General features: G+C 38.5%; 1 protein-coding gene across 1 annotated transcript in view; it reads right to left on the reverse strand.

Moving 5' to 3' along the window:
• Nucleotides 1-249: 249 nt before the first annotated feature.
• LOC134664440 (mitogen-activated protein kinase kinase kinase 15) overlaps nucleotides 250-23,632 on the reverse strand; it is a 28,747-nt gene continuing 5,364 nt past the window's right edge. Inside the window, exons 4-26 of the mRNA XM_063521096.1 lie at nucleotides 21,319-21,488; nucleotides 20,354-20,632; nucleotides 19,278-19,448; nucleotides 18,811-18,923; nucleotides 18,125-18,326; nucleotides 17,667-17,781; nucleotides 17,386-17,555; nucleotides 16,724-16,904; nucleotides 16,060-16,260; nucleotides 15,247-15,397; nucleotides 14,441-14,655; nucleotides 14,026-14,121; nucleotides 13,556-13,695; nucleotides 13,322-13,465; nucleotides 11,358-11,453; nucleotides 10,153-10,246; nucleotides 9,653-9,835; nucleotides 8,941-9,205; nucleotides 8,249-8,399; nucleotides 7,383-7,499; nucleotides 7,045-7,293; nucleotides 6,439-6,576; nucleotides 250-4,785 (exon numbers count right to left, since the gene is read on the reverse strand). Of these exons, the coding sequence (XP_063377166.1) occupies nucleotides 4,641-4,785; nucleotides 6,439-6,576; nucleotides 7,045-7,293; nucleotides 7,383-7,499; nucleotides 8,249-8,399; nucleotides 8,941-9,205; nucleotides 9,653-9,835; nucleotides 10,153-10,246; nucleotides 11,358-11,453; nucleotides 13,322-13,465; nucleotides 13,556-13,695; nucleotides 14,026-14,121; nucleotides 14,441-14,655; nucleotides 15,247-15,397; nucleotides 16,060-16,260; nucleotides 16,724-16,904; nucleotides 17,386-17,555; nucleotides 17,667-17,781; nucleotides 18,125-18,326; nucleotides 18,811-18,923; nucleotides 19,278-19,448; nucleotides 20,354-20,632; nucleotides 21,319-21,488 (3,786 nt within the window). The 3' untranslated portion in view covers nucleotides 250-4,640. The remainder of the gene's footprint in view (nucleotides 4,786-6,438; nucleotides 6,577-7,044; nucleotides 7,294-7,382; nucleotides 7,500-8,248; nucleotides 8,400-8,940; nucleotides 9,206-9,652; nucleotides 9,836-10,152; nucleotides 10,247-11,357; nucleotides 11,454-13,321; nucleotides 13,466-13,555; nucleotides 13,696-14,025; nucleotides 14,122-14,440; nucleotides 14,656-15,246; nucleotides 15,398-16,059; nucleotides 16,261-16,723; nucleotides 16,905-17,385; nucleotides 17,556-17,666; nucleotides 17,782-18,124; nucleotides 18,327-18,810; nucleotides 18,924-19,277; nucleotides 19,449-20,353; nucleotides 20,633-21,318; nucleotides 21,489-23,632) is intronic.

Raw genomic sequence — 23,632 nt, forward strand, 5'->3', positions numbered from 1 at the left:
ATATTATCTTAATCGAATTCGAATATTTAAAATAATCGGAAAATTCTACGTCGTGTCTTATATTATACGTCGCAGCCATTTGGTTAATTTAGCCAGTCGATTAGACGCCTAGGCCGTTAATTAAACACCAGCATCAAGGAGTGTGGTACCTATTAGCTTTATTGCTTTGTAGTTCCCGCTGCAAAAGCGCGTAATGAGGAAAAATATTTATAGGCAGGTAAGTGGAAGGTATTGAATAATAACAAAAAGTAGTAAATCAATTAATATTTATTAGCTACGCAAAAATATCTTAGCGGTTGAATTGTTCACAATAATTGGATAAACTAATAACGTGGCTTGAAGCCAAACACATGGGCATGAATGAATAGATGTCATCATTTAAAACACTGGGGAAAACCTGAATAAACTAAGTAGATATTTAGATGATTAGAGTTTTTCTAACATTCACAAATATTAAGTCTTACCCAAGTTGAGTATTTTTTTTACTTTTTTCCTATGCTAATCATAGGTGTGTTTTACATCAAATTTACTAACGTATTAACAATATAGCTCAAAGATAGATAAATTATTCACATTTTTTCTTGAATCGGCACAAATGGGCTTCATTCACCATATTGTATACATATATACATAAGGCATCCATTAATTACTCACCAACAATATGCATGGTAAGCGGGTTTTTAATAAAAAAAAAGAAACTTGCATACAGTTTTAAGGCTGATTAAGACGGCGCGCGAACTCGCATGCGATTTTAGTTACATCGCGGACTGGTGGTTACGTCCAATTCAACCGACCGATCAAAACCCGGAATGTAATGAAACTCGCATGCGAGGTCTCGCATCGTCTCAATGGGCCCTAATGTACAATATATTAGAACTATACTTAGAAGTTCCTCAAACATAAATAAAAAAAAAGTTTCGCCATTCTAACTTTATAAATTGTTCTCATTGTACACCACTCGCATCTCTCAGTACATCTCGATTATTACATATAATATGCCATAACATAACCATAATATGCCATAACATAACCATAAGTCATAATGAGCTCTATTTCTAAAGTTGGATTGCTGCTTTGTATATGAATAATGAAAATGAAAAAGATACAATCTTTGACATATATTATTTGTAAGTTATAGGTAGGCCAATCAAATTAGATTTTTTCGAAGAATTCCCAGCAAGCTGGAAATAGTTTTAATACCTTAATTTGGTTTAGTTACTTACTTAAGTTTGCGTAATCCAAGAAGGTGCGCATAAATTTTGGGAGCCTTAGGAGATATTTTTTCCCTAATATAGTTATGACAAGTTTTTCGTTAACGTTACTGCTTTTGAACTTCTAAAAACAACAAAAAGACATTAGTTAAATGCCAGTGACAACTACTAACATAGATAACAATATTTATAATACTGGTATTACTGGTATCATTTTATGATAATTTTCAAAAAACATATCCGCCGTCCCATTCGTGCGTATAATTAATTTTTTGATGCACTTTAGTTGCCTTAACAAAACTCTGTAAGAATGCTGTATAGCTCTCGTTTTACGAGTTGTTATATGACTTTCTATTATTGCTTAAAAATCTATCTAGGTATAATCGTCATTAACATACTTATGGCACAATTAAATAAAATTACGTATTACTCATCATAATTCTGAAATCTGCATACCTGGCAAATCTTTAGGAAAAGCTATGATAATAAAAGTATTGATTTTTCAGGCAGGTTTATATTGCCTCTCAGGCCTCTTCGGATTTCGAGATAACCACAAGATCTAGAGACGATATAGAGATCATCTAGATCTACATTAGATATCGACTAGATGTGACTTGGATATATAAGTCATAACTTGTCTAAATCGTTAAAGAGGACGTTCAGAAACGCGGAGACGTCAAATTTGACATATCTATCTTACAAATATCTTTAAATTATCCATATCGTAACTTGTTGAAGTCTAGTAGAAATCTAATTCATTTTCCGAATCGAGCCGTCTCGTGATCAAACATTACAGACGTCACTTTGCAAATTGTAGCCAAAAACATTGCAGTGCCCAGGGCCTAACAGAACCTTGACATGTAGTTGTTGTTTTGTATTTGTTAATATAGTTTATGTAATAAGTAGGTACGTAGTTAATTTGAATATTTCTTCATTTTGTAAACCAACACCAGCTAGTAATAATTAACATCACCTATTATTATTACACTGTTTAACAATGATTACTAATTTCGAACTTTTTAACGTATACGTTTAGCAACTAGACACCTACGTTAATTTAATTGTTTTGTAGCAATAACAAGCATTTAATTTACAAGGCACTCTGTTACTTATATTTAATAAATCACTAATGAGCACCGTTGATTTGTGTTTGATAGAAAATATCACGTAGTATCAATTTAGAGAATAGGAATCAAAGGCAAAAGCCCACAGTAACGCAAAACTTATTTCACGCAAATTTTTAAAATTCGGTTCGCTTCACGATCAGTACGGATATGATGGTCGTTCTTGTCTACGTGACAGCGTGATAAAACGGTGTCAGTCACTTTCCGTCCCACGGTGTTAAAAAGTGACAGTTATTTTATCACGTGGATAAAGCCATCCATAGTACGCCTGCAGGACGCGATGTGTGCTACGGTAGGGTTTTGCCTTCAATCTTCTATACAGGATATCATGCACTGGGTATCGTTATGGTTTTATAGACTTGTCATTTTACTTTTTTCTAGAGAAAACTCCATCTGTAAATAGCCATAGCCAATATAGCTATTTTATGTAGAGAAAATGTCACAATGCTGTCCTTAGCAGCCGATTTAGACGCTATGTATTAACAACAGTTTCCGCAACAGTGTATGAACATATAATTATTTGAATCCCAGTTTTTACCTGATAAAATTGTTTTCAGATTCAGATCTGATTATAACATTGAAAATATATATTCAAAAAACTTAACTTATAATAATCTTATAATATTTTGAACTTTTTATGCGGCCGATGGCCTCATACAAATGATAGTTTCACATTATTATTTTTATATATTTAAATATTCCTTAAATTAAATAAAGGTGTAAATATATATTATTTACAATAGATCTATTATAATATTATACCTATCTCGGCGATATCTAGTTACATAAAAATATATTTACATAGCATTAATTTGCGGGTGATACACTCAAGGCTTCATTAAAGCATGCTTATTATTTTCAAACTGATGAACAAGCAGATTAAAAGACGCAACAATACAACGCAACTCGCACAAAATGACTGTCAGCCAAAGGACGAATCATCGCCCTCGTATCCCAGTCGAATACATTAACATGTATACATTTCTTCACCTTAATCCATTGCAATACGGTGAAAAAATGCATACATATTTATGAACTCGACTGTACGGTACTAATTCGGCACTTATTTTTTTTATTCCCGTGTGAATTAAGTCATAGTACTCAAACATGTCGGTACTATTACAAGGTACAAGATATGAACGGCAAATGATGCGTCCATGGCAAATGAAATAATTAGTAGGCTTAAACTAGATAAAGTTATTTGTCAGTACTCAGTAGTATTTGAATTTACAAGCTATTCGGATTGCATCGCTGACTTTCTAAATTATACTAAAAAAAAAGTAGTAATACTACACTCAAATCGACACTGATATGATTCTCATGTGCACCAAGCTACAGCTGGGTGTACCACAAACCCATGATGTACCTCTCTCAAGTAATATAATTTAGAAGTCAGTGTAAAAAATAATCTGCTACAAAATTACCATCAAGTTGCTTGCACGCGTGAAATGTAATGTATACATACATACTTTGAAAATACGCAAGTTCAGTAGCATGTGGTATGGCACACTGAACGTGCACAAACTATTTACATGTGCTGATCTGCTTACTGCATTTAGTAACTGGAGACGTCATCGCTGTCATTTTGTACACAAAACAGTCTGCCGTTTTTTGCGGAGGGGACGTCAAATGTATTGCTATTTCTACATGATTTCTACGTAAAACGTACAAATAGCCATGTCAATCCATAGAAGAGTTTGCACAATTGTGCAAGGTTTTCGGCAGAGGATTAAGCTCTTAAAGGCGACTCCAGTTATTAAATGCTCTAAGGCTGATCTGCCATCAGAAAGTTTCCGAAATTACGAAATTCCACATTAAATATTTTCGGAAACTTCTCATGTTTTTCCTTAAGAAATGTTTCCGTTATTACAAAATGGACTTTTATATATATCCTTAACGCATTCACTGCCAACGTCGTAGCGCTACACTTGTAGCTATTCGCTTTGTAGAAGAATGCGACTACGAACTGAGCGTTTCCAGCACTCAATGAGTTATAAAAATCCAACTTCTTGGAAACATTCGGCAACTAGCACATGTAAACACCGAAGCAACTGATTATCGACGCTGCATGGAAGCCCGCTACTGGAGCATTCCACGGGTTGTCCCGTACAAACGCATTTTATTTCCTGCGATGCGACTTTTTTTTCGGCATTTAAAGCGGGCGATTATTTCTCTGTGCATATTTTTGACCATTTCTCATAGAAAAGGAAACTGCAAATGTTCAAAAAATTCGCGTTTGTACGGGACAAACTGTAGACAATTTCATGGAAGCCCGCTACTGCAGAGTGCACCACCCTCGTAATTGTCAAAGGTTGACGACGCCGCTGTCGGGGTAGTACTCGGCGACCGTCTCGTCGCCGTTGGCCTGCTGCCGGATCACCACCGTCGGGTTGTTCGAGCAGTTCGAGTTGCTGGACATGTTGGACATGGTGCGCCGCGTTGACTTACATCTGGATGGTATTTATCAGTTAGGGCCACTTGCACTATTCCACTAACCCGGAGTTAACCGGTTAAATCTGGAGTTGCCATTGTTACCTATACAATTAGATACTAGGTTAATGGTTTAACCCCGGGTTAGAGGGATGGTGCAAGTGGGCCTTAATTTCTAATAAGCAACCTTGAGGTCACGTTGTTATATAAAGTAAGAGACCGTGTTCTTTGAATTGAACATGTTTTATAATGTTTTTGAAACTCGAAGGGTAGGGTACCTGTCATTACAATACAATTTTACGGGATTTTGTGTTTTTAGGTTATGAATTATATGGAGATGACAGGTGTCATCCTACCCTTCGAAGTTGAAAAACATTATAAATATTATACGGTTTCAAGAAATCTATTTTGATCTCTGAATTACTTACATTAAGTATACCTACTTGCCATAGCGTCATAATGTCAATCAAGGTGACAAATGTGTTCGTAAAATACTTCTTCTTTTTGACAATATTAACCCATTACCATAAAAAAAAGAGAAGCACTCTTTATACCATCGCTATTGTTAAAGTACTTAATAATAAAATCTTCTAAAATAAACAATTATGTTTCCACATATATCGTTTTATAGCCTGCAGTTAGATTAGAAGAGCTTGGTAATGTTGGCATGCGTAATAAAGTGTACATATTGAACATACTTAGGAAGTTAACTGTAGCAAGGCGGTGACTAGCGGCCGCTTCAGCCGGCCCCGTCGTGCGGACCCAACCGCCGCTTACGGTTAGTATTGTTAGTACATCTGCGTTAATCAAGCACCGGTTTTATATACATATATATAATTATATAAGTAAAAGTAATAGTACATTATTGTCGAGGCTCGGAAGTAGCTACTTGCCGGCTGAGGATTCGTTTTAAACGGACGACCTTGGGAGTCCGTTTAATTGAATCCGAAGCCAGCAAGTAGCCTTCCAGCCGAGTCATATATAGTGCTTTTCTCAAAAATGGTGCAAGAAATATAAATATCATAGAAATATTTTACAAAAGCAACGTTCTTCCGTATATATTTTCACAGAGAAAAGCCGTTGCCGCCTTTTTATTTTTTTAATAAAAAAATAGAAGTGTATTTTTCTGCCAAAAATACGCCAACCTATTTGAGACACCTAAATAGTCGCGGTACTAATCATCTGTTTGGCTGTTTATTGGGCCTGTGCCTTCATTTGATATGGCCATTTCAACTTTTAAAAAGTTTGGAACTCGACAAATAATGGAATTTGTATGCAACATTGCAGTCCCAAAATCGAGACTGCAATGTTTTTAACTTTTTAATTTTTGACTAACCATAAACTACGCGCTTCGCGACCGATTTTTTAGACGGCAAAGTCGACTTTGCCGTCCATTTTTGAGAAAAAGTATTTACACATACACTAAACTTAGACAAATATTTGCAAATTATAGAATGCTGACGCAATAAAGAAAATGTAAAACGATGTAAACTTTAACGTTACATCAGACCTGCTAGCTTGAGTTGCGTTCTTCTAGCGCGACTTCAAGTATGAAGTCGCTCGCGAGGACCCAACTCATGCTGGCCGGTCTGAAATCGCTTTAAATTTTGTTGGCTTGGCATTGATCTAACTTCGGTTAATACACCACATAAACGACACTGGTACAAAATTACCTCTGACATTCAACTACGACGATGGAGTTGTTGTCAATGTCGGTCTCGGTGCTGCTAGTTCGCCGCAGCCTCTCCGAGCCGTTCCTGTGCTGGCGGTGATCTACTATAGCTCGCCATAGTCGCAGCTCCACGCCACCTCTGTCAAGAAAAGTATAACTTTAGTCTGTCAAGCCATTTCCGTCGGTAGAAAACAGCGTTAGCGACGGAAGAATAGGGTTGGCAAAGGCTTGCATAGATAGTGCCAGCATATACCTTTCTCTAGTTTTGTTATATGAGATTTAAAACAAGAATTTGACACAATTTTAGGGATTTACAGGTAAAATCTATGCTGGCGCCATCTGTAAAATATTTCGACCAGCCAACCCCACTCAGTGACCACATAACCTATGGCGCAGTACCTACAGCGCCATCTGTTTGCAGTGTCAAACTAGAAACTTTTTTTCTTAGACTCTTTCTTTTATAACATATAAGATTAGATTATAACAAATTAACTCTTTGCTACAGATAAAGCTATGCGTTCTTGACAAAAGTCATAGAAAACCAACAAAGGAACGTGAAACATAGATACCATACAGTAAATATGAATAATATTAAATCGGAACTCACTTGAGATTCAACCTCGCCAAATCCTCTCTCTGAACATGTTGCAACAAGTCTTCCAACGTAAACTCCTGATCAATCAAAACCTGCGCAGCGCTCACGGGCACCCCTCGATCCGTCAGCCAATCGCGAAGCGGCGACGGCGTGACGTCACTTTCCGAAATGACAGACATTGGTTGAGATAAGTCAGGGCTGTTTGAAGGTAACGGTGTAGGGCATTTGGTTTCGTCTAAATTTTCTTCACGACTGCTATTTCTGGAATCAAGTTATGTTGTTGTAAAAGATACATAATTACATATCGAAATGTGTATTTTACTGAACTGACATGAAAATTCGTTGTTTACCTGTTCCTGCTATTGACGAAGTCTCGAAGTATTTGTGTTTGTAGTTTTTGCTCTTCCAACATTTCCCTGAGTAAAGATTGGTATTGTTGGTAACTCTCCAGTAGTTCTTGGTGCAATCTAAACAGTAGAAAAGGTGAGTTATCGTACGAGTATAACCTATATATATTGTATAGGTAACTGATATATTTCGTCATATTCTTCTAGCGTTGTTCGGGCTTTTTGCCACGACTCATGGGAGCCTGGGATCCGCTTTGCAACCAATTCAAAGAATTGGCGTAGGCATTAGGTTTGTACAGACGCGACTGTCTTGCCTTCCCACCCAGAGGGGAAACTAGACCTTATAGAGAATAGTCCGGTTTCTTCATGATGTTTGCACTCCTCGCTCCAGCGTCCTCTCAGTTTATACACATAAATGTTGAGAGTGCAGGTTAAATATGTACACATTCAACATGAATAGTTCTACAATTAGAAACATGTCAATGGTATCTGCGACCTAATCGTTTAACATTTTGAGAATTGATACTAATCCCTTTTTCTCAAGTTATTAGAATTAGAGATTAATGCTAGAAGCTATTGATGCTACCACAGAATAAATAATAGTACTACCGTACAGAAAGGACACTTCCTATAAAACCAAAGTTTGACAGCGATTCAGGGACGAATCATGCTATCCCTTTCGGCTAATTTGGATTGTCAAAGTTCACGTCATTATCTTATCTGTGGTCGTGCACGCAAAAGGACGTCAAGTGGTGCCAACCCTAATAATTGCTCGGAGCAATGCTGAGCCGAACGGAGCCGAGTTTGCCCGAAGTCAGGAGTGTCTCCCCGCTGATGCTACCAGGAAATAAGGAATGTAAAGTAGTTACTTTTGGTTCTCTTGTCGCAGCTGCAGCATGCTGTGGTCCCTCGTGGAGGTGGCGGTGGACATGGCGGAGGGCGTGGCGGCGTCGGCCGCGCCGCTGGGCGAGCGCCCGCCGCCGCGCCGGTGGTCCTGCCCGGCGAGGTTCGCTCCCAACTCTGAAAACTATACAGTGCTGGCAACTGTCTCCTAAAACTCTCTGTCTCCCTTCTCTGTTTTGAAAATAATTTAGGTATGATCGAATTTTTGCTGAGACTTGAATATTTATTTTTATGCGGAACAACTCAGTTTGGTGAGAACTATAAAAGTTAGTTCATGTTAGTTGGTCAACATCATGAAAGCCGATTTCAAGAGAGGGAATTTAATAAAAGCAATGTTACTAACATGATTAAAGTCGCCCTGTATTTTTCGCGTTTTTATTTTAAGTTTTTTATTGCTTGTTTAAACTTTGGTTCCCCAGGTGCAGTACCGTCTTTACCATAAGGGCACACGGAGCCCGTGCCCAGGGCCCCCATCCTCGGGGGCCCCGAAGGACAGACGGTAACAGAATATTAGATTAGCCACAATAAATAGATCATAGTAGAAAAATGTTACTGCAATTTGCTTTCTTTACTTTCCAAAAGGGCCCCAGCATAGTTTAAGACGGCCCTGCCCAGGTTGCAGCTATTTTTCTTAAGTTATCGTGGAATATTTACTCACCAGGCGTCAACACAGTAATAGCAGCCTGCACAGCATTCCTCACTAGGTTGTCGAGCGCGAACATCCAATGAGGCTTGATGCTATGACTCCTCAACACCCCGTTCACTGCCTCTTGGAACATGTACGTAGCTGCATTCAGCTCGTTAATGGCGTTCGAGTCAAAATCCAAATCTTCTTTGAGGCTCGTTATGGCTTGCTCGATGACGCTTCTGTTCTGGTCCATTATGTAGTTTTTTAACGCGCAGCGAAGGGTTTCCAAATGATTCTGTCATTACAACAAATGCGTATGTTAGAAAATTCAATCTAACCTTATCTATTCTCAATCTGTAACCATTATAAATCTTACCCTATATGATAAAATTAGGTAAAAGGAAACAAGTTCATTAGTTCTCAAGCATTTTTTTAACTTATTTATATATTTTTGTAAATTGTACAGATCTTTATGATACCAAATTATTAAGAACCAGTCAGTGCTACAAAGCTTCAACTTCATGTTTCCCGACGTTAGCACCATACGTTCCTGTTTTAGTACTTATACAGTCTCAATAGCGAGCAACCAGCAGAGCTTTTTGCAACAATTGCAACCAAAATCGAGGGTCCAAGGGATTTGAACAGTGTGCACTGAGGCCACGAGCTGGTCACCGCCGCTCCACACACTTAATTATGCTCAAGATGTATATTGTGTGCGAATTAAAATACCCAGATATCTTACCATTGTAAGCACTGTGTTGCCAAAATCTTGCTGAATACTGTGCATCCATTTGGAGCAGATTTGTTCACTGTCCTGCTCTAGCACCCGCGACAGTGTGAGACGGCGCTGCGAATCCTTCTTCAGTAGATAGAAACCGTCGTGTTCCACGTCTATGGAGGAGCGCTGAACGGTGGTCATGTCCACCTGTCAGAAATACATGTGTTCTGTATTAAACGTTTTGTGTTTTAAATTGGTATTCCACCTGTCCAATGTCACTGCGTCTCACTCTTTCACTAAGCAAAATGTGGAATACAAAACACATTGAATAAAGAAACATATCCAATTATGTATTTCGGTGAAAATTTTAACAAACGTTTGCGTTTGTGTATCAAAGCGAAAGGAGGCTATTTTGAAGACAATTAATTTTTGTAACTTATTTTGTACATATGTAAAATAATTAGAAAAAACGTTATCAACGTATTTTTGGGCCACCCTGTAGCATTAAAAGAGAGAATGTTTACCTCGGGTGAGAGCAAGCCGCCTGAAGAACTCCGCCGGTTGAGCAGACTGTCGCTCGTGTCCATCTCATCCGTGGACGGTGTATTCGGCATCGTACTGAAAAATAAACGGCCAACTAAAATCAGATTCATTCGCACATAGCATTAACTTATAATGGCACAATTGTGGCGATTCACAAACAATATATGTGACGTTATCTTTGAAAAGGGACCTTATTGTCTATGGCGCTTACGCCATTATTAACGATGCTCCGATATAAATACGATGCCCCGCGACGCTGTTCGACGTAAGCGCCATCGACAATAAGATCCCTTTCCATAGATAATGCCCCATATTTACGTCACTACGCTTTCATTATTCGAACATTTTTTAATTATATTTATTACAAACTAATAATCCAAGAATAATAGTTCAAAATCAATTATAAATGTAATTTCGTTTAAGTATTAGTCGGAAGATATGTAAAAAAGCGTTACTCTAAGACAGATTTTCAGCGTAAGGAAGGAATATATAGAATAGAAAAATTATAGTTAAGCATATTACATATATATAATCTAAAGTGATATAATTTATGTGCAGTGAAAGGAAGGTAAAGAAAGAGTGACCTTGGCGATGTGTCAATAATTAGTGCAAGGAAATGCAACCGTGAGGTGTGAGTAAATAAAATATTGATTAAAATTTCATAGAAGCTTTCTGCCATGTACAGGAAAGTTCGTCGTCATTTTAACTTCGAAAATACGTTACATTCGAATGGTGTGTCTGTGTCTCAAAGTCATAACCGCATGCAGTTTTTCAAACATGTTTTAAATTAATTTGATTTGAGTTGGACTGAAGTTCTATGAAAAAAAATATCAAAATTAAACCGGAAACTTCGAACAGTGGTCTGAGTGTGTGATTTATGTAATTCATACAGAAATAACAATTTTTTACATTTTTATTCGCGAGATCACTTGAGAATGTTGAGAAATTATTGACCGCTAGAAACGTCCTAATATATATTAATTTTATTTTTATTTACGCGTAATCATAATCGTGAAATATGTGTTCTTTTTGACCGTTACTCGACTACTAAAGCAAAGATCAATTCATTAATACATATTTAAATGTTTTGTGGTTTTTACTGTTCATAATATAAATAAAGTTAAGGTCTGTGTTACTTCAAACCACGCGTTCAAACCACTGTTTCAAGTAAACAACGTATGGTTACCTGCTATTGGACAAGTCCGGCGGGTATATCAGTATCGGTGAGAGCATCGACGATGCCGTCCTAGTGATGGTCGGGTTAGACCGGATCGTTTTCACCCTTGACGCCAAACAAACACAGGCTTAGGTGCAAAGCAATCGACAAATGTTAAATACGAGTGGTCTACTTATACGTGAACATGGTTAAATTCAGAAGTTTTGTTTCCATTGTGTTTGGAGGGTTTTTATATGTTTAAATACAAATTAACGTCAATTACAAATGTAACTGTTAAATCATAATCATTATTCCACTTTTTGATTATTATTAGGAACAGGTGTTAATAAAACCCATTTAACATTATGTTAAAAATCTTCTCTACATGTTTAGTTCTTATCTAAACGGAAATAATTATTTGAAGCCATTCTGCACTTATGTATAGTACTTACAGTGAATCGAGTAGAACAAGATAAGTGGACAAAAACCCCAATATAAACCGACATTTAGAAAATGTCACTTGTGACCCGAACTTAAATTTTCATATATTCTAGCCACATTTGGCAGTTCGACCCATACTGTGTCGTATTATCCTATATATACAGGGTGATTCATGAGACGTGAGCAGGACTAATCCTGCACACTCAGTAACTGATAATTAATCGATCACCGTCGTATTTAGGTCAAACAACGACACTTTTTCCTATTTTTAACTTTTTGGTGAGGGCAAATTTAACTGTCTACAATCATGGTTACCCTACAAGACCTAATTAATAAACATAAAACCTCTTTAACCGTAATGACAGCATTTTGATTACGAAGAAAATAAACTGTCAAACTTGAGTGAGATACGAGTTTTCAAAAGTAACCAGACCGTGATGACAGTGATGACATTCAATTTGACACAGAATATCGGTAGTTTAGTATTCTAATTTTAGGGTGACCATGCATGTCGTAAATAAATTTATTAATTTTTTTTTCAACACGAGTAGAAAATTAACGTTAATCTCACTAATACTGATACGAAACAGTTGCTTATAATTTACAAAATGCGCAGTCTTAGTCCTGCTCACGTCTCCTGAATCAACCTGTATATGTATTAATCTATTAATCTTTATTAATTTCTCGTATGCATAAAAGAGTGTCTGTGAATTAGGTATTGTATTTTAACTTATGGTTCGAAAAATACAAACGTGAATTCATGTCCCAGCGTATTATTTATAATATCAAAAGAAACATACTATATGCTGAGATGCGTTAAAAAAATGTGTGGATACTTCATGTTTCAAAAAATTGTTTTTGCACAAATGATATATAAAGTACAAAAGACACATGCTGCGCCTTGTAGTTGCGACTTTAGCATACGGTTTCTAAAATACATTTTGAGACTATTCCTTGATATGCCATGTTAAAAACAAAAAAAAACAATGTTTAATTTTCATATCCTACTCGATTCACTATCTTAAAATTTAGCTGTAAATTCACTAGGGGACCAATATCCTACGATTCATGTCTGTACAATCGACGTTAGTAGAAATCGCGCACCTTCGTTTGACATTGGTAGCAATATCGCGCAACTCGCTACTTACCGACATGTTTCATGGGACGTTAGTGCTACTGTTCTAAGGCCATAATCACTATGTCAATAATTAGCAACACTAAACTTCTCAATTTCCCATCAAATCGTTTGCACCTGTATTTATATAACGGGTGATCAATATTGGTGGAAAGGATACACGACGATGCCAATAAACGATAAAACTGAACATTGGCGACCCACGATAAGCCCTTTCACCAAACAGCATGATTGTGAAGGAAACGTCACACATGCAGAACGCAACATACGAAAATAAAATAAATTTTGAAAAATAGTTACTTATTAAGTCATGCAGAAATCCCTGCATTAATTTAAATTAATTAATTAATTTTATAAATCCATGCATCTATGAATTTGGTGTAACTAATGTACTAGGCTCGCATGAATATTAGCTTACTCGATCTCTGGTGAACTGGGCAGGTTGCCGGGCAGACAGGGTTCGGATATCTTTTTCTGTGGTGGCCGGATTTTGTCGGCAGGAACGGAGACGCTTCTGCTATAGTCTACATTACTGCCTAGGCGACTAGATGTTTTCTTTTTCCTGTAAACAAAAACAGTTGTTGCAGTAGTATCTTCACTGTGATATTTAGATACACGTAGTACCTGGCCCGTTGATGGAAGATATACTTACTCGCATAAGAATGGATCTTCCAGTAGTTCAGCTGCCGTGGCGCGATCGTCGGGGTCCGGTATGAAACACCGCTTTATGAAGCTCTTGGCTCTAGGAGACAACTCGCTGGGGATTTCTGGGTGCACTTTGTAATATCCCACCTGAAACAGAAAAGATTATTAGTTTAAATTAGGTAAAATTGTATAACAAAATATTATTGTAGATATACATTATGCTGACTGTTGATTGAATAAAGGTGACGTTCCACGGGTAAAGGTACCTTATGGCGGTTGGCGCTTACGCTATTATTAACGCCGCTCCAAAATTATTGGGGCGCTATGCGACGTAAGCGCCAGCCGCCATAAGGTACCTTTTGCCGTGGAACGTCACAAAGAATGTGAGCAAACAGATAAGTGAAAATGAAAATAAATTTCCATAAGATCACTAATAGAAATGCTGATTTCTGAGTAAATGTTTACAAGGTAAGGTACCTTAAAAACCGCTGCTTGTGGTGATCCCAGTTCAATGAAAGGTGGATTTCCTGTAGCCATCTCTACAACCGTACATCCAAGGGACCAGATGTCCGCCTATAAATCAAACAACATTAATAAACTTGTGGTTTTTTTTTACATTTGTGGCATTTCTAGTACCCTAACCCACGTTGGTCTCTAAGAAGCTTTTGAAACTACTGATAGCAAAAAACGACAAAATTTACAATTTTATCGCTGACTGTATTTTGTTTTAATACCTACAGTGAAAATGCCAAAAATGTGTGAATCTCAATTGTCTTAAGTTTAAAAGTTAGGGAAGGTCTCATAAGACCGTTTTAGCATGGCAGCACGGGATCGTAGCTGCCCTCAGTGCCCTATTTAAAAAAGTATCCTGTATATAAGTGTGAGTACTCACCGGCGCTCCATACCCCCTCTGCCCCTTGTCTATGACCTCTGGCGCCATGTACTGCAGGGTGCCCGCGAAGGTCTCGGTGGACGGGCACAGGCCAGCCAGACGCTTGGACGTCCCGAAGTCCGATATCTTTACGACCCCGCTGTACGTGTTTACGAGGACATTGTCGCCTTTTATGTCGCGGTGAACTATTTTTTGATCGTGGAGGTATTTTAGACCTGAAAAATTTGTATTTCAGTAGTCGGTAATACGTATTTGGGTAAGGTTTTCTAGTTTTACAATGGGTCGATATTAAACTTTCGTGAGACATATTTTAAACTGTTTAGACGAGAACGGTTTCACTCACTTGTCAGCGCGCGCGCAACGAGCGACGAGGAGTGCGGCGCGATCAGTGCACGAGTTGCAGTCGCCGCGAGCACTCGAGCCTGAGGAAGGACCCCCGAAGAGCCCGAAATATGTCACCAATAGCGACTAAAAATTCAAGTGAAACCGTAGTCGTCTAAACAACATACAATGGGTTTTGACTAGCAGATCAGCTAAGTGGTTTGGTTACTGCTAGGTTGAATGCAGTGTGATGGCATGTAAATAGATAGGCTTAGATCTAGTAGAGCCATCTATATCAGGACCATCTGGTTATATTTCATATTTATTCATTTCGTAAATGCACGGATACATTACACGTCAAAACATTTTAAAGATAATATTAGCACTTATTATTAGTTAGCAGTGTTAGCAGTGGGTAGTACTAGTGGACTGGTTTTACTTGCTTAATTATAATGTTTCAGGTATAAATGGTTTAATTTACTTACCTTCTAAAATCTGCTTAGTGTAGTAGGCGATTGTGGCTTCGTTTTCCTTTAGAGGTCCCCATTTGGAACGGAGTAGGGCGGATAATGAGCCTCCTGGGACTTGCTCCATAAATATCTTAAAATAGTTGTCTTCTGATATCGATCCTAGGTACTGAAACAAAAAAAACATAAAATTAACGGAGATTAACAGGGATGTTGCGAATATTCGCATCCGCAACCGCGGAACTTCCGCATTATTTTCAAAATCGGCATCTGCATAGAATCTATGGAACGTCTTAGCGACGGCGTAAGTGGTTCTTCTCGGGGATCTCCTTGATGGCGATGCGCACCTGCGTGTTGAGGCCGTGCACCCCCTCGCCCCCTTGTTACCTGCACTATGTTCCGGTGGCGCAGCTGCGAGTGCAGCAGGATCTCCTCGTGCAGCGGCTGCACGTCGCCGAGGTTCTTCTCGGGGATCTCCTTGATGGCGATGCGCACCTGCGTGTTGAGGCCGTGCACCCCCTCGCCCCCTTGTTACCTGCACTATGTTCCGGTGGCGCAGCTGCGAGTGCAGCAGGATCTCCTCGTGCAGCGGCTGCACGTCGCCGAGGTTCTTCTCGGGGATCTCCTTGATGGCGATGCGCACCTGCGTGTTGAGGCCGTGCACCCCCTCGCCCCCTTGTTACCTGCACTATGTTCCGGTGGCGCAGCTGCGAGTGCAGCAGGACCTCCTCGTGCAGCGGCTGCACGTCGCCGAGGTTCTTCTCGGGGATCTCCTTGATGGCGATGCGCACCTGCATGTTGAGGCCGTGCACCCCCTCGCCCCCTTGTTACCTGCACTATGTTCCGGTGGCGCAGCTGCGAGTGCAGCAGGATCTCCTCGTGCAGCGGCTGCACGTCGCCGAGGTTCTTCTCGGGGATCTCCTTGATGGCGATGCGCACTTGCGTGTTGAGGTCGCGCGCCGCGTACACTACTCCGTACGTGCCTTTGCCGAGCACTACGCGCTTGTTGCAGTCGTCTAGTTCGTATTCAAACTGGAAGTAGGGTTTTAAGTCGTTAGAATATTAGCTGTATATAAACCTATTTAGAACATATAATTGGCAATAATAACTTAGTTCAAAGCCTAATTTGATCCGTGATCCGACACATTGATCCGTGCACACATCAGAAATAGTCGTCGTATTTGTTTGCTACCACTGCCATCAATAAGGGTTTCGCTTATGCCATTTTGGCTACGGAACCTTAAAAATGGCTAGCGGCTACCTTTAAAAAAGTTTGTTCTACTGATTTGATAAAGACATTATATATGTTATAGTGCTCGACCATATACATACAGTGCACCGACCGGAGGTAAGAAGATATGTGAAGCGAAGTAAGGATATTCTTCAATGGTTGACATAGAAATAACAAATCGAAACTAATAGATCATGACAAAAAATGGCTCTTCTAATAAAAAAACGGCGCCAAATGATAGACAAACTATGTCCGGGCACTTACTTTCAACTGATCTTGCATCACAGTGGTGTCCAAATCCGTGACCTTCTCGTGATCAGCCGTCAGGTCCCCCAACAGATCGTGCAGCCGTTGTCTGCAGGCTTCTGAAGGTAGGAATATTTGGAAGTCGTCAGAGTTCTCGCTCACGTACAGAAAGAGGCAGCGCTCGTCGCGTTTGTACAAACTGAAAAGAGATAGATAAATTACTATGAATACCGGGCGAGCCACGGGCGAGTAAGTCGCCGAAAAAGAGGCGGATTGTCAATCTAAATGGGCTGGATGAACTACACTGGCAATGCCATCATTAAAAAAAAGTTAGGTTCATTAAAATACCGTAAAACGCCGCCACTTACAAAATAAGGAGCATACGTGGCTGGATTGGGTAGGCACTCTTATCGAGTGTCGAAAATTAAACTTTGTGTCAGTAGGTTTCAAGAACGGCGTACCATCGCCCACATTGTTAACTGTCCATCGCTGGACCTTATGCCTTTGGTAATAAGGTCCACCGATGCCCAGTTAAGAGTGTTGATGTTTGTACATGTTCGTTCTACACAATGTGCATTGGGCATTACACTCTGCTACTTGACGGGAAAAACCTTCTTCGTTGATTTCAAAGAGAAATCTCTTCGCTACGATTGACCAGTTACCAGGGAACCATAACTCACCTGTAGCTTCTAATCATGTCAGAAGTGAAGAGCCACCGGTGGACTTGCCTACACTGCCCACGTATAGAGCTCAGACAGAGGTTGAGTATTTCTACGGACTTCTGCTCCGCTCCCATGTTCACGTTCAAGTAAGAAGGCATGAACTCTTTTGTGGTCTCCAAAATAAGAACCTAAAATATGAAGTAAAGTAATGCAGTCAATTTTTTTATAAAAACTAAGTATATGTTGTATGAATATATGTAACATTGTGACTAATAATTGGTCAAGTCAGATAAACTCACAGGAAACCTGATGGTATTATCACAGCTGCCGGTATTAGTTGCTTCAAAAAAATACTCCATCCAAAATGAAAATACTTGCTGTTCAGGTGAAGATTCTTCACTCTTTTTCCTGAACCTGGAATCCAAAAAGTAAATTCAACATTTATTTGCTTCTATGACAATACTATGGTGTATGTATTAACAGTAATATGTGTCACCTTACATTGTAAATTTGATAGAACCCCTTTTCAAGACCTGATTACATACAAATACATAAATAACATCCCTCGTTTAATAGGTACAGACTCTTACCTTAGTTACATCTTATTTACATTGCGGACCATTGAGGAAATCTACTCAGCAGACCGATCAAATAACGCAATGTAATGAACGCAATGTGATGAAACTCGCACGCAGGTTCTCGCACCATCTAAATGAGCCCTTACTTTAGTTTTAGACGGATAGATTGTGAAATATACCTGTCAATAAGTTCGATATTCCCTATCGTGCTCTTCAGATACCAGTTAGGCGGCTTGAGTTTGAACATGCACTCGGCCGCTTGTATAGCCTTCACGTAGTCCTGCGCTAGCACTGAGATCTCGAAGAACGTGGCCACGTCCCAGTAGTCTTTGAGCGATGAGAGGCTGCCTTTCTTGCCTATTAGATGGTTTAGCATCATACCTAAAAATTAGAGAGAAAAACATAGTATGTATGTATGTATGTAAACACTTTATTGTACATAAGACAGGTTAAGATACAATTAAAAGAAAGTATACAATGTACAAAGGCGAACTAAAAGGGATCTCTTCCAGTCAACCTTTGAGAAATTTAGATTAGACGAATGAAAATGACAGACAAACGAACACATGTACCTACAGAAAAGTAAAATATGGTTCAATTATTACCCAAGTAAATAATTAAAACCTTTAGCCTACATAACAAGAACGTCACGGAATGAGCCGTATGACGCATTCTGCGACGCTGATTTTGCAGATATATTGGTTCTGCTAGGCTTAATTTAATATAGAAAAAAAAACAGAAATGTAAAAGGCAAGTAAGGCCAGCAAAGCTCATAAATGAATTTTGGTTTCTTGACAAATTTCATTTGATTCTATTGATACTCCTGAATTAAAAGCAAAATAAATAAAAATGTATACGTTCTTACCAATATGTTGTAACTCCTGTGAATTCTTAAAGTCATTGCCAGCAATGACGAGCAATGTTGCAAGATTTATGCCTGCATATTCGTTTGGTTGAACTTCAAATCCTTGTCTGTACCTAAAGGAAAAAAAATAAATATACAAAACTGTTTTTTAACAGATCCTTAAGCGGAAATTGAGGGTCTCCACTGTCCTCTTACATTGCATAAAGAGGAACCATATAAAAGATCTGCCACACCGCTGCTCAAAAGACGCACCGTTTACGTAGTAAAATTAATGATAACTCGTAACGCAGAGGGCCTACCGCGAACCACGTTCGAGATGTTGCCTCCCTGTCACACTTACGGACGAATTTACAAGTGCAACAGAGAGGCAACACGTTGAATGTGGTTCGCGGTAGACCCTCAGACGATATTTCAGTGCGTATATACTGCGTCAAGTTCCGGTGTGGTCGAGTTTTGGCGCTACTTACCAATGTATAGCATTATTCAAGCTCTCCATATCCGTGTGTTGAGATTCTACAAACTTGTCCTTATAAATACGGCCACACAAACACAGCATGTCGGGGAAACGGTTCTCTTTCTTCTCCAAAGCTTTCACGCACACCTTTAGAGCGTTTTCTCTGTCACCTTCCTTATTCCTCCTGGAAAAAAAATATTGAGGCTAAGACACATTTACATTTAGGTAAGTATAACCAATTTTTTAAAGTACTTACATTACAATCTCCCTACTAACTTCTTGAGAACATTGGCTTGCACGGCAGCTGTTAGCAAGTTTGACCGGTTATCAACCAAGAAACTTAAAAACCCAAATTTGTATCTCCATCTCAATCGCTTTTTCAACGTTCAAGATATAAAGATATTTTCGGATTTGACGATAGCCCTGTCTGGCTCAGGCAGCAGATCGATTTAGTAGATTTTACTAGACGATGTAATTATGATTTGTGGCATGCTTCCAAGCATTGGCTCCTTTGTCATTCATTTTCTAGCGCATGACGACAAAAATTACATCAAACTGCCTTAGTATCGTGAATATTCATGACATTTGACACAATTGCTAAGACTAATTCAAACGTTTAAGATATCTTGGCATAGTCGTATCATGTTACTTTGAACGGAACTAGAACATGCTCATAATAACGTAAAATATGTGTTCAACTAGATCCCATTTATAGAACCACCCACGCATCAATTAAAATACTAATGCAGTTACATGTTATTATGGTAATAGGTGTGGCGAGCCCATTCCGCGAATAAACAGATCAATTAGAAATATAAAAATAAAAGATAATGGTTTAAAAAGCCGCACATGTTAAATGGTACCTATTTGGTAGCAATGTACAAAATGACGCAATGTTTTTAAATTACGCTCAATACGGTGTGACTATTAGATATTTATTTTTAAACATAGGTTAGCAGTAGGATAGGATTACTAGGCACGCTTGCGCGTTCCTATATATCCCTAGAAACGGATCTAGGGATATTATTGTCGCTGTATTGTTATAGTACCATCGAAAACAATAACTTGAACTTACTACCAATAACTCACCTATTCATAGCAAACGCATACAAGAACCGTATAACCGGCATGTTAATATAGTTCTTCCTATTCATGACGGTCTTGAGATCGTCCACGACCTGCACTATAGCGTCATAGTCCTGCGTCTCCCTGTAGGATATGAGCATGTTGAGCACGGTGTCACCGGAGAGCACGGCCGGGTCGTCCAGCCGCCGCCGCATGGCGTGAAGCACGTTTGCCAGCTCGGCGCCGCTGTATAGCTCGCGGGCTTTGCGCAGGTCTGAGAGGAATTTCTCTTGGAGGTGAGCTCTGAAAAAAATTGATTATTGGATCTTCAGAACACACAAGTGTGTGTGGCGTTAAAATTACCGGTACATATCTTTTATGAGGTATCATTCTATAGCGTGAATGAACTATGGGGGGCAGCATAGTAGCCGTCAGTTTATGCTTCTGATGTAGCCCACAAGATGGCAGAACCTTACTGCGCACAAGAAAACGTACGAGAACGGTAGACGGTTTGGCAATGAATATATTTATGTTTCTGATTCAGGCCACAAGATGGCAGACCCTCGAACGCGCACGGTCCGTATAGGGTGACAGCAGTTAAGGCCATATGTTAACGGCAACCAGTTAAATCTATATTAAATCCTCAAAAAGAACTAAGGCCAAGAGAACGTGTAGTCTATGACAAGTCTTGGCGTCAAGTCTCCAATATCCCCTTTACAAACTTTGTCAGGACCGGTTTTGTCGCCATACACGTAAATGCGTTAGTTAGCTTGCCAGTTGACAAGCCTCCTAAGCCCCAGGGTAATACTTCTTCATTTCGATTACTTAAATTAAAATGTTTCCTTAATTTTCAAACAAATAAAAATTAACTCTATTCCCCGCACTATAGGTTCAAATTTCAGTGGCAAATTTTGAGTTTTTCTTTTTTCCTGGGCCTTAGGAGGTTATAATATTGCTCGATATACCTAATAAATTATTATGAAACCTACTTGGTCTGTACTTCGACATCCTGCAGTATATTCCTAAGCCGCAGCGTCAGATGCTGTTTGGGATCGGCAGCCTCCTCCCCCTTGAACTTGGTGGCGGCGGGATTGGTCGTCACGCAGGTGCCAGCGTCGGTCAGCTTGTATGACACAAACAGGAAGTTAGGCAACGATGCCTGGAAGGAAAAACCAAATTTTTTTTTATAATGACAATCGTCTTTAGACATTTCTGCCAGCGCACGTCAATATCAACTGGAAAAAATACGAAGAAGTATGATTCAATGACCATAAGCGAACTCAGATCTGGGCTGAAAAAACAATGATTAATGTTATTGATTAAAACCACATTATTGTGCTGTGTATTGACGCTTTAAGTTGCGGTGGATAGAAGAACTTTGTACGTCAATATCATTGTTACATTGTATGCAGATTTAGTGCATAATTGTTTTCCATCGTATATTCACGGAAACGTACTAAAACTTGTACTTACGAACGGTCTTGCTATTTCAGTCAGGTTCGGTACAAAAAGTACTGAGGTTGACTGAAGTAGCATGACAAATACGAATGTTTCCATCGTATGAAAACAATTACGCACTACATTTGTAGGTACAGTCAAAGAATTTATTTCTACCCATTTTGTACTTTGTCACAGTGACATTAGTATGAGGCATCTAGCGCTTTTCATTTTGATTGTCCCTGTGACAAGATACGAAATGGGTCGGAAATTAATTTTTGTGTGTGTACATATATTCTAGTAGTAGTAGTAAAATACTTTATTGTACAAAAAGAAACATAAAACATGAAAGAACACACATCATTAGTACAAATAAATAAATATTCTTTTTAGAGTTAGAGTTAATTTTCTGCGAGCATTTTATCTCGTCACGTAAACCACGGCCTTACAACTGACTAATAGTTAGACCCTTATCAAATTAGGTTACATGGCAGAGCGAGCGCGAAGCGTCTCCGTTTCAACTTGGACAAAAATACTTTCATGTCTGTGCGGCTATTGTTCTCTTCTACAGGTCGCATTTCTTAACCGATCCATATAATTAAATTAAAATTATAACGAAGCCATAGTTGAGCGCAAGCTCTACAGCTCACATTTATGTTAAAAGTTATTATTCTTGCACATACATATTCTAATTAAGTATTGTAATTAGAGTAATTTTGCCTTGCATGGTGTGTTCTTCGAAACGACTATCAACTATTTTATATTTTGCATATTGTTTCTTAATCATACTTATCTTATTCTGATAGAGTGATAAGTGTGATAAACAACGCACCAGCAGACTACGGAGTGTTTACGTTTAGTCTAAATAAGGCCGTGAGGAAAAATCAGACTATTTATAAAATATTATCAGAGATGGGACAAATTGGCGTCATTGCTCGCAAATGTGGACATGACTCCAAAATTGATTAAATAATTAATCATTTAATTAATTTTTTACCTGAGGTTTAATTTTGATTCCTAATCAATAAATGACACAAAGATTTCATATAATGTAAATTTATTTAAAGAAAATAATTTGTATGTTTTCCAAGTTTTTTCTAGGTACTTACTTTTTTATATCAAAAATTTATTTAAGCGCTATTTATTGACTAGGCAACAAAATTAAATCTCAGGTAAAAAAATAATTAAATGATTAATTATTTAATCAAATTTGGAGTCATGTCCACATTATTGCGAGCAATGACGCCAATCTGTCCGATCTCTGAATATTATAGACAAATTTTAGAGATAAGAAAAAACTACACAAATTATGATCACAGTTAAGATTATGCAGAAGACCTTACATTCGGCCGGAAATCGAACTCGATAAAAAACCGAAGATGATCTTATCACGGAAACAGATAATCTAAACTAACCAATGAAAACTGACAATGTCATATTTATATTTTTAAGGTTCCGTAACTGAAAAGGTAAAATCGGAACCCTTATAGGATAATTTTATTTAAAAAACTACATATTAATATTTATCGTTACTTAGTTGTTTCTAGTTTCTTAATTTTCCTTAACAGAAACATGGTCCCTAAGGAACCAATTTTGCTATCTCCTAAGATTTCAAGTTCTCATAGCCCTATTTGGAATTTGGATAAAATAGAAACAACCTGTATGTGTATTTATCATGCAGCATATATAGGTTTCCATTTGGTGTAAATGAAAAGACAAATACCGAGATTAAGAAGTTTGGCTACCTACAGATTGGCGAGCTATTAATTCTACATTCTAATCTTACATTATTTAGCCTGCCAATTTTCTACACGACAATGTTATTAATGTGCCATGTAGTTCATACTTCTATAGTTCATAGTTCGG

Source organism: Cydia fagiglandana, chromosome 1, assembly GCF_963556715.1.
Source record: "Cydia fagiglandana chromosome 1, ilCydFagi1.1, whole genome shotgun sequence".
In the NCBI taxonomy this organism is placed as follows: domain Eukaryota; kingdom Metazoa; phylum Arthropoda; class Insecta; order Lepidoptera; family Tortricidae; genus Cydia; species Cydia fagiglandana.